The sequence below is a fragment of the Vespula pensylvanica genome, chromosome 4, assembly GCF_014466175.1.
Source record: "Vespula pensylvanica isolate Volc-1 chromosome 4, ASM1446617v1, whole genome shotgun sequence".
Taxonomy (NCBI): Eukaryota; Metazoa; Arthropoda; class Insecta; order Hymenoptera; family Vespidae; genus Vespula; species Vespula pensylvanica.
This window is the reverse complement of record NC_057688.1, coordinates 3,258,969-3,269,655: the sequence shown is the minus strand read 5'-3', so window position 1 is coordinate 3,269,655 and position 10,687 is coordinate 3,258,969. Positions and strand designations below refer to the sequence as shown.

Sequence of the window (10,687 nt, the reverse complement as noted above, 5' to 3'; positions counted from 1 at the left end):
AAAGAAAATAAGAATTAAATTTTATCCCTTGATATAATAGATATATCTAAATAAATTGATTAATCTATGAAAGTGAATTTATTAACAAATTAAGACAAAAAAAAGCAACGATAGCTAGAAAGGACTGAGAAGAAATTAAATGTTAACAACCAAAGGTAATCAGATTTTAATCTATTTTGGATATAAGAAACAGCCATAAATCTATTCTTTCATTTACTCATCGAAAATTTGCCAGCTAACGAAAGCAAACAATGCATTTCGTAACTAAAGTTCTCTTTCTCTTTCTCCCTTTCTCTTTCTCTTTCTCACTTCCTTCTCTCTTTGTCTCTCTCGTCTCTTTTCTCACCCTCTCGATAAGTCCATCAAGAAGGAGCAATCGACGCAAATGCTTAGTCTCTCAAGGACTTAGACTTTCCTCACGACGTATTTCGTGGTCCCGACAAGTCCATCCTCCATAGCTTTCCTCTTCTAGCATTTTGCTTTGGGTGTCCTATACTCGAAGTTGCGCGCGTGTGTTCGCGCGTGCGCGCACACAAGGGCACAACTGGCGCACGCTCGTTTGCTCTCCTGGCATATGGCGTGCATGGTCCCCCTTTTTCAGTTCCGGGGGAGAAGAAACGAAGGGGGCTGCGGCGCGTGCTCAAAATCCCCACCACCTTTTCCTCTTCTCCCGTGACGCCTTATTCTCTTTTTCTCTCTCTCTCTCTCTCTCTTTATCTCTCTCGCATACACGTCAAACCCGCACAATCTCTCTCTTTCTCTCTTTCCTTCTTCCCCGCACACTGGTAACTCCCCTCCTCACGTTTCACCGTGTCTTCGATGTCGACGTATTTGCCCCATCTCTTTCTCTCTCTTGCTCTCTTACTCTCTCTCTCTCTCTCTCTCTCTCTCTCTCTCTCTCTCTCTCTCTCTCACTCGACGGTGCGGCAAAATGCTGAAACCTAACCCATCTATCGGATGTCCGCGCTCATTCTCAATGCGGACGCCATGCGATGCGTAACGCTTACATCAGATCCGAAGCAAAGACGCGAGAGGTAGCGAACATTACGGATTATCTCGTTAGTTTCGTCAGTATCGTTCATCCCTGTCTCTGAATATACCTCCAAATTCGTGAGATAGTTCGGTACAACCGGTTGGTGGTGCTTGTTCGAAAAACAACGAGAAATTAAGTTCGGTGAAAGGTAGTGGTTAAATTATAAGAAAGAAATTTCTTTTTTACAAGTTGGAAAATACATAGATGTCAAAGAAAAAAGATAACTTTAGAAGGGTGCTTTCTTGGAAATGCTTTTCATGATGTCGACGACCGTCGTGGAGAAGAATAGTCGGTGACCTCATGCTTTACTTAAGTTGTGGCGACCGGCAGCGAGATAATTGGATCTTGAATCGGCCGGTCAACGTCACGTCTTGTTCGTATCCTTCATCTTCCTTATTGATGCCTCGGAAATCCTATTTGTGAGATTAAGCAAGTAAATTCGTGTTTTTCGTGTGATAGTCCTGCGCCAACGAGTAGGATATCAAAAGAAGGAATGTGAAATATCAAATGGTTCGGTTGTTTCTTCATTCAATGTGACCCAAATCCTCGAACATCGAATCGAAGCTTCGTCCGATCGTCTGCCCTGACGATCATCGCCTTTGTTTCCGACGGGAGTGCGCGTTTTATTTATAAGTCCATCAATTAGCTCCGTCCTTGAGAGACATTAGAGTCGATGAGCGGCCGGACGACTTGGGCAACCACGCGATACGACGACTTCACCCTCCGCATGTCGCGCCGACAAACGTTCCTTCTACCTGATCAAAAAGCTTTCCCACGAGGCGTCACGGCTCGTCGATCGAAAGTAACGTTCGTCCCTGCGAGCTGACGACCAAAGAGAAAGAGGGAAGGTACGACGAACGAAACTGTGGAGTGAAGATTAGAACTCGTTGAAAAGACGAAAAAAAATTCACCTCGAAATGACGACCATGGGTGTAACGGTCTTCTGCAATAGAGTTCAAATAAATGGAAATGATCAGGAACAGCTGATGCTACTGCGAACCCTACAGGATAACGAGAGTAATATACTCGGAAATCAGCCTCATTTAATAGTTCCAAAGACTAACAACAACAATAATAACAGTGGTAGTGGTATGGCCACGGTTAACGTTTTACCCCCTTATGATCCATCGAGGTTGAAAAAGCACGGAAAAAACGGTCAACCACCTCCAGTTGCCGTAGCTCGGAGAAATGCCAGAGAAAGGAATCGCGTGAAGCAAGTAAACAATGGTTTCGCTACCCTGAGGCAACACATACCGAATCATATTGCGGCGGGATACGGCGACAGGGGTAAGAAATTGTCCAAGGTCGAAACTCTTCGAATGGCTGTCGAGTACATTCGAGGTCTTCAGAGATTACTCGCAGAAGCTGATGGTGTCGAGTACGATTCAAATTCTGCTTTGGGATCTCAATGTGTCCCCTCGCCTACGAGCAGCGTCGTCTCCTCAAGTCACAATGGTTCTGGCGAGAAACTCACACTTGAGGACGACGTTCTTACGGTTGAGGACGGTGAAGATTGTGAACAATTGGACGAAGACGAGGAGAATTGTAAAACTAAAATAACACTTTCCAGGTAAGTCAAGACATCTCTATTATCGTTTTAATTTGATCGTGATTAATTTTATGACCATTCATCGTCAAAAATTATTTATCATTCAGAAATCGACGTTTGAGATAACACTTTTCAATAAGTGCGAATAGCAAAATATAATAAAAAAAAGCTCTATAATAAATACATGCGATATTCATAAACTTTATTAAGATTTGAAGTGAAAGAAAAGAATATTTTAGAAGAATGAATATAAAATTTGTATCTACACGAAAACGATACTGAAAATGCGATTTGAATATTTTCAGACTATCACCTAATCGAACGGCCATGCCGTCGCCTCATGACTATTATGCGTCTTCCGTGGGCGACGAAGAGAACCTGGAACCCCGAGGTCTCTCGTCGAACGGTGCACAAAATTACTCGCGACTTTCCCCTAATTCCGTGGCCTCGCCACCCTCTGAGTATTATGGACAAAACGAGGAAAATTTGGAACCTAGAATTCTCTCCCCTTACAGCGGTGCCGGTGACAGCGAGGAAGGTGCTACGACCGTTTACGCGGCTAGCCCGGAAGCTTTCTCAGGGGCCCTTTATTATAAACAGGAGATCGCTGAGCCTGGCGAATTTATGGACGTTGTCAGTTGGTGGGAACAGGAACAGGGTCGACTGGTGCATCATACTCAACAGCACGCTCAGAGGTTGGCACACGTGTAACTCGTAAGGTTGGTTGGAATTTTACGAAAACTTTTAGTACTTCACGCTATAAAACATCTCTAAATTTTTGTATACTTCTAAATTTTTGACAGTAGTTTCTAATACCTTAATTCGTTCTAACCAACTAACAGAGATTTTCATATCCTTATTTAAGACGATATCATCCCCCTTGTAAAGAGAAGAAAATTGATACTTAATTTCAAATCATTTAAAAAACAAATTGAACGAACTGATTTCATTGAATCTATTCATTTGAACAATGTAATGAAATCTATCAAAAGTATTCGGTACATCGTCTAACTTCGATATAGTTGAAGAAAGATCTCTGTGAAGCATATGGCAACCGTCCGCTGACTTCTCTCGATCGTAATGCTACCCATATGGCATGCTACCCTATGCAGCTCTTGTCGTCGTTTGGTCGAGCCGAGTGCCGATACGCATGCATACACCACGCATTATATATCTGCTGGCTGCATGGCACGTGGGTTACGCGCGTTTCTTCGGAAACGTTGACTTCTATTTGCGGCATGGGGGCTGCCGGCCACTGGACTTTTTCTCCTTCGATTCTCACGTCGCGACGACGCCGTACGTACGATAACAACGGAAGTATCGACATTTCTTCGTCGTTATTTCTCTTGAACCATGTACGTGTTCTAAACTGAGTTCTATTTTTGAAAATGACCGCTACGTTTGCGTTCTCAGTTTGCAATAAATCTGATAAATTAAGTACAAAGTTGAAACGATTAAATGATAAATTTTATTTTTCGATTATTCTTCGATCTATTGAAGTCTATATTAGCCACTATATATCCTTTCATTAATATGGCGTCATAAATTTACCGAGATCAGTAACAATTAACCTGCCAAGTTCTTTTTTTTCAAATTCCAAGCTCCACGTAATTTATCGTAGTTTACTTTTAATTACCTTTTTATAAAATAATATCCACCAGACGAACTCCATTAAGACCGTGATAAACCGGTTGCTCTTAAAAAATTTTAACGAGTCTGTTACCTTCCCCACGTTCAAAAAGCCCGCGTTACATTGTACAATGTAATAACTGATCCTGGTTATCAAGGGACAAGGAGGTGGATGCCCGCAGGACGAAGATAAGGGAAGAAGAGAGATAGAGAGAGAGAGAGAGAGAGAAAGAGAGAGACCGTGACATTCGAGTGTCACGTCGGCAGGCACTTCGCAAAGTGGTTCGGTGCATAAAGTTTATTTTCGGGCTCGAAGCCGACGAAGCACGTGTTCAAAAGGGAAGCGCCGAACACGAGTTTCCACTTGGTGGCTTCCTCTATCGCGTTCGTCACGTGCGCGCATCATCCTCTTCGCTCTTCTGTCTTAAGAGTAAAAGATAGAAAGAAGAGGCAACTCATGGGACACTTGTAGCCCTTACAAATGGATATCAATGCGACTGAGATCGTATTGAGTACTTTTTCCCCGTTATAAATATTTTAAAACATTATTTTGAAGTTATCTTACCGAATCAACTATATTGACAAGTAGCAAAAACAAAATTAATATCGATATAATTCTATCGGCCAATTAAACTTATTATATTCTAATGGTAATTCAAAGATGTAGATGATCCTATTGCAAAATAAATTTGTATGTTAGATAAATTTACCATACAAAGAATCTATTAGAAAAATTTATCCATTCTATTGCATTAATTTAACCCAAGTTTCGAGAAGAGTAATCATGAAAAACATTCATAAAATCGCGAAATAAAAATATCAAATATCAGCAGCCCAGTAGCAACTATAAAACTGGTAAAAAGGAATTATTTGATCTACCGTCAAACAACTAATGAACGTAATTATTAGTCGGAGTAATTCGGGGAATGAAGAAGCGCCGCGCGGTATCGTAGTTTCAAGTCGAGTTGGAAACTACGAAATAAGAAGTCTCACGCAAGGGAGAGCGAACGCACAAGTAGCAAGTAATTCTCGACAATTATAAAGTGAGGTCATCTACGAAGTTTACGAGATGCGTCGTCGCGGCAAATTAATTTAATAAATTCCTTTCTTGGCTCCCAGTCGTGTAGTTATATATTATATCGCCCTTGGTTCACGCCGCGTGCGGGTGATAGTCTTTCTTTCGGTGTCGTTTCTTCATTTTAAAGACATTTGTATGTATATACGTCTTTTATAATACCCTTAGTATCGTCGCAATTTGAGCCATGCTATCAGTTTACGATGTCCTGCGATATTTCTATCACGATAAAATATAAACGCTTACTTCTTTATTCTTAATATTACATGATCTATGAAATATTTATTATATATTATTTATTGAATCTACGTTTTAGTTCTAAGAATCGTACGATTAATTATTTTTAACGTGAATGTTAAAGAAAGATATGTATATGATAGTTATTAAAATTCCCTATAAAAGTAAATAAATAAAATTGAATTAAGACTAACAAAAATATTCAAAGTATGATAATCGATATAAGTAATAATTTAATAGGTCGAATAATTCAATGTCTTACAAAGTATAAAAATATGCATATGTCGAACGAATTTACAGGCTATGCAAATTTAATGAGAAACACTGTGACGTTTGTTGTATCTTGGCACATGGTTTTGCATAAGGATGCAGAGAACAAAAGAATTTGATGAGCAATTATACCGGCGAAGCCCGCATGTCGACTATCTTATCAATATACATTACCAGCATAGTAATTTTGCTGTGTTAGATTCGGTAGTCAACTGTGATGAGACGATTCTCTATTTTTAAAAAGATACATCGATTTTAGTTAATATCTTATTGACTTCTTTCAGGATTTTTAAAGATTAAAAATTAAAACTACTATTTCAATTTATGGTTTTAATCGATCAAATACTCGAACTATCCATTAGAAAGTTATAACTAACTCTGATTAATACGGTCCAGATCCTAAAGACCCTTGCTTCTCCGATAAAATAAATCACTCCGTCGGCTTCTACGATTTCCAAAGTATCAGTACTTGAAATTATCTTCTTTGTCTTATCGCCTTCTTAGCTGTATCTTAAGCAACGACGAGACGAAACACGCGTGAATCCTGTAAGGATGGAATAAATAAGACCGAAAAAAATGAGATCTATATACCAGACTTATACAAAAAAAACTTAATGTAACATCGATGGCAATAATCTTAATTTTTTATTGTATGCAAATATGTTAATTCGATACCACATGTTTTTTTTTCGAATAGCGAAGCAAAAGAGAAACCGTTAGGCGAAAACAGGGAGAAATGATTTTAAGGACGTCACTACTTACGCGTTGCGAGTACTTTGACACATCTTTTGATGGTTAGGGGAATGAAGAACCCCTCTACACGTTGGGGACAGGCATTGTCCTATCCGCTTATTGTACTCCGTCCTTCTTGATCGAATGGATTCTTATTTACCTGGATTGCAAAGAATTAAATTTAGAAGCGGTTTGGGGTATCTGTCGGACATTCGTAAGGATAGAATTCGTGGGAAAGATGTGTGCTTACGGGGAAGGGAAGGGGGTGGAAATAGGGGAGAAACAGAAATCCTCTTCTTCCTGGGATTCACGTTTCCCTGGTTGACGTTTTAGAATGATGGACTCGGAAAATAGAGGGAAAATGTTCCACTCGTGAAACATAATTCTAAACTCACTACTGTCAAATTGCAAAGGTCTTTGCATCGAAGAAAAATCGAAAAATTCATTGTAAAAGAAAATATATTATTTCAAAGAAAATGTTCAATTAATTTTATAAATATTTGAAATGTTTTATAAATTCAAGTCTCGAAAAGCAAACAAATTTCAGGCGCCATTAAAAATAAGCAGTCGATTAATTCTATTACGAGTACTATTCGGATCTTACCATGAAGATTGTTCCATCTTGAAAGTTATATTTTGAGGTCAAATATAATATTGTTCGTATTGCTCGGGTCGTAAACCAATCCGAAAGTCTGCACCGAGGATAGATTTATTTAAAATAATCTGTAAAAGTAAAGAATTTTATTATGTATAATGTATATTGGTAATATATTGCGTATATCGTCGACGTTTTAAATAGATCATGATCTTTTTCCTCTTCACGATATTATGTATTACAAATCATACTTAACACTTCTCGATAAAATTATATTGTCACACTAATTTTATCGTTATTTTGTTGTTACAGATTACTTTAGTGACAATTAGCAAGAAAAACATTGAGCGTACAGCAATCTAAAGCGACTGATCTCACGAAACCGAAGAAAGGAGAAATCGCCGTGCGATAAAATCTCCATCGGAATAGTATTAGTACTTATCGCCAAAAGTACTTTCGCTCTCGACCACTGCCTAATCAGTCTTTCTTACTCGATTTTTCTTATTTTTTCAAAAAAGCATTCTTGCAGAAATTCATTGCGAACAGAATTGCATCTTAATTAACAGAGAATATCGTCAACAAATTAATTATAATTATCGTTCAAAACGATCAAATTTTAACAAAATTATTCCTAATATAATATTGAGAGACAGACTTTTTCTTACACACTCATACGTATACATACGTAAATGCTTTTTATTGAAGATATTTTATAAAAATATAAACTATGTAAACACTTAAATATTTATAACTATGATAAAGAGTGCCTTAAAAGCGTGAATAACGTTCTGAAACGATCATAATGATCCATGGACCAATGATATTTAAATAATTAAAATATATTATCGATTAATTTCGATTGTGTTGCCTAGTACTCATTTCTATTGGAGTCATTAAATATTCATCTTTTACTTTTTAACAAATATATGTACATTAAATGTTTCTCGTTTGCCACATAAGACTTTCATAAAATAGATTTTGCTTTTATTAATCTATTATGCTGTTAAATTGTGAGAAAGACGATATACAGGTTGTTTTGTTAAAGCTGGTAACACCGAGAAGAGAGTAATTCTACATAACAAAATAAGTGGAAAATGTAAAATAAAATCTTTTCATATGATTATTATATGAATTATTTAAAATATACATTCTACAGAACGCATATTTGTTCTGTTCTAAATAACTTTCTGTGAATGTTTCATAGTATTCTCGATTTTTCCGAAAACAAAAACATAGACAAATTTCATATATTTTTCATTTATTTTTATTCGAGTATAATCACTCTCTACCCAGTTAACTGGAATCATAAATTAACCTGTATATCTAAAAATATCGATGACGAAAAAAATCATTAATGTGCGTTTTTTAAAAAATGCGATACACAATCAAAAAAATTTGTATATAAAAGTGCCTTAATTAAATTGAGGATTAGTCTTGTTAGTCTATAATACTATTTTTTGTACTTGCTATTTTATATGGAATATTTAAAACTGTGTCATTCTATTTATATAAATAATTATATTACGTTGTCCATTGATTATAATGTACAATGTTATATATATATATATATATATATATATATATATAAGATGATATATATTATATATTTTACAACGTATACGAAGGAAAAGTTTAACAGACATTCTAAAATACAAAGAAAGATAAAATCAAAAGTTTTGTACAAATTACAATAATCTTATACGAGAATTATCATTGACATTATTATTCTCTTGACATTAGAAAGTACCAGATGATATGTAAATACAAGTGCCTTAATTAAGTTTTAAGATAAGCTGTTTCATATACATGCGAAAACATTCTTTGTACTTGATAACTTTTATAAAATATTTAAAATACATCTTAATATTTATACAATATTACTTTAGCTGTCTCTTTATATTTCCTTGTAAATGAATATATCAAACACTACTACAAGTAATGTTACTGTTACGTTCTGCTCTGTTATGTTATGCTCTACTTTATTATATTTCATACTCTTTTATTTCTTTCTATGTCTTATACTTCCTCAGTAAAAGTGCGCAATTCTGTTAAATCAATGAACTATCGATATTCCACAACTCTTCGAATCAAATAATGTCGCCTTAACTTGATGTCTTAATTTATAGATTTTCCTCTCGCTGTTTAGAATATGCTTTCTGTTAGTTTGTTTAGCTCTTGAATTCTAATTTCTGTTTAATATCGATCCAATAGAATTCTTCGAACTGTTTAGATGATGACAGGAAGCACCGATCATTATTATAAGGAATCTTCACTTGCAATGATTTAATTCTATGACGCAAGATTCGTTATTCTAATCCAGTCAATCAAATAGTCAGATCATAGATCTGTAAAGTCAATAAAATTTAATATTCTATTCATAATCTGCGCTTGATATTAAATTTTTGATATTTCTAAAGACTTCGTTACTTGATCAAGAAAAGATCACTTTAATTATGCCACTAAACATAACAATATCTCTTATTTCGCTTCGCAAAAAATTTTCTGTATAAGACCTACATCCAAGTTAAGTCCACGTATCAAGAACAAAGACTCGATACTAACCTACACGATGATTACCAAACGTTCCCCTAAATTTTTACCTGTCTTTGATGAATAATCATGTTAAGCCGGAAACGTGTGTAGTACTAGCCACCGGCAGTAATAAAGGGTGGCCATCGATAATTCTGTAATTTCGTGAAATTGCTCTTGGTCGACCACGAAGGGAACGGTTTCTCCTCTCATTTTCTCTCTTTCTATCCTTGTCTCGTCTATTGTATCTTTCTTCTTCCCTTTCCCTTTTTGTTGTTTTTTCATTGGCTTTCGAGGGTTATTTTCTGAACACGTTCTATGCAGGGGGTATTTTGCTACATCATTTCCGCGAGTATTTTTCTATGCTTCGATGACCCAGAAATAAATTGTTAATCGTTTTCTTACCCTTACGAATAACAAATGTTCTCTGTTTTATAAATTCATGGTTAATTCTATTATAGATCTATGCCAGTAGCGACGTTCATGATTCTATTTTTATCAGTCACTTTTTTGCTTCATTTACATAACGTCAGTAAAATTATCGAAAATTTTCCACATTTTCTTTTCCACGTTATCTTAAGCTAATTATGAATTTTGAACACACATTTTATTTATTTCCCAGTATTCGGGATTGTAATGGTAAATACATACTTATAGTACTATCATCAAAAACGTTCATAGAAAGAGCGTTAAAAATAAAACATTTTTTCTTACGCATAAAATTAATTCGATTGTCACATGCCATATAGACGCTTTACACAATATTAATGTATAATTAATACATATATACGAAAATTTAATTGTGTATGGATATAGCACGCATGTTTTTTTGTATAATTTAATATCAATACAATCTTTTGCGAAATAATATACTTAAATAAAAACTAAAACGTAGACAATGATAAATATATTCTATTTCACATGGTAGATTTGATGTTATCGTCGAAGATTTTCCATTATGACGGATCTTTATAATTTAAAACGGATGGAAGAGGTTTAAGGTCAATGTATAAATTCCACAATACAGACAATGAAATG

At 35.7% G+C, this 10,687-nt stretch overlaps 1 protein-coding gene across 2 annotated transcripts; it reads left to right on the top strand.

The window, feature by feature from the left end:
• The first annotated feature begins 872 nt into the window (after positions 1-872).
• LOC122628401 lies at positions 873-10,673 on the top strand. 2 transcript variants are annotated; one of them, XM_043810669.1, is made up of 3 exons: positions 873-2,603; positions 2,888-3,301; positions 10,578-10,673. In XM_043810669.1, the coding sequence occupies exons 1-2, from the start codon at positions 1,951-1,953 to the stop codon at positions 3,291-3,293; spliced, it is 1,059 nt and encodes a 352-aa protein (XP_043666604.1). In that variant the 5' UTR covers positions 873-1,950; the 3' UTR covers positions 3,294-3,301; positions 10,578-10,673. The 2 variants fall into 2 exon arrangements, with proteins under 2 accessions (XP_043666604.1, XP_043666603.1); XM_043810668.1 differs by lacking the exon at positions 10,578-10,673 and adding an exon at positions 7,433-8,345.
• Positions 10,674-10,687: the final 14 nt, after the last annotated feature.

Excerpts from the sequence above, each read along its gene's own strand:
- LOC122628401 (XM_043810669.1), top strand. The coding sequence starts at position 1,951 with ATGACGACCATGGGTGTAACGGTCTTCTGCAATAGAGTTCAAATAAAT. Across the intron at positions 2,604-2,887 it reads ACTAAAATAACACTTTCCAG|ACTATCACCTAATCGAACGG; the intron begins GTAAGTCAAGAC and ends GAATATTTTCAG.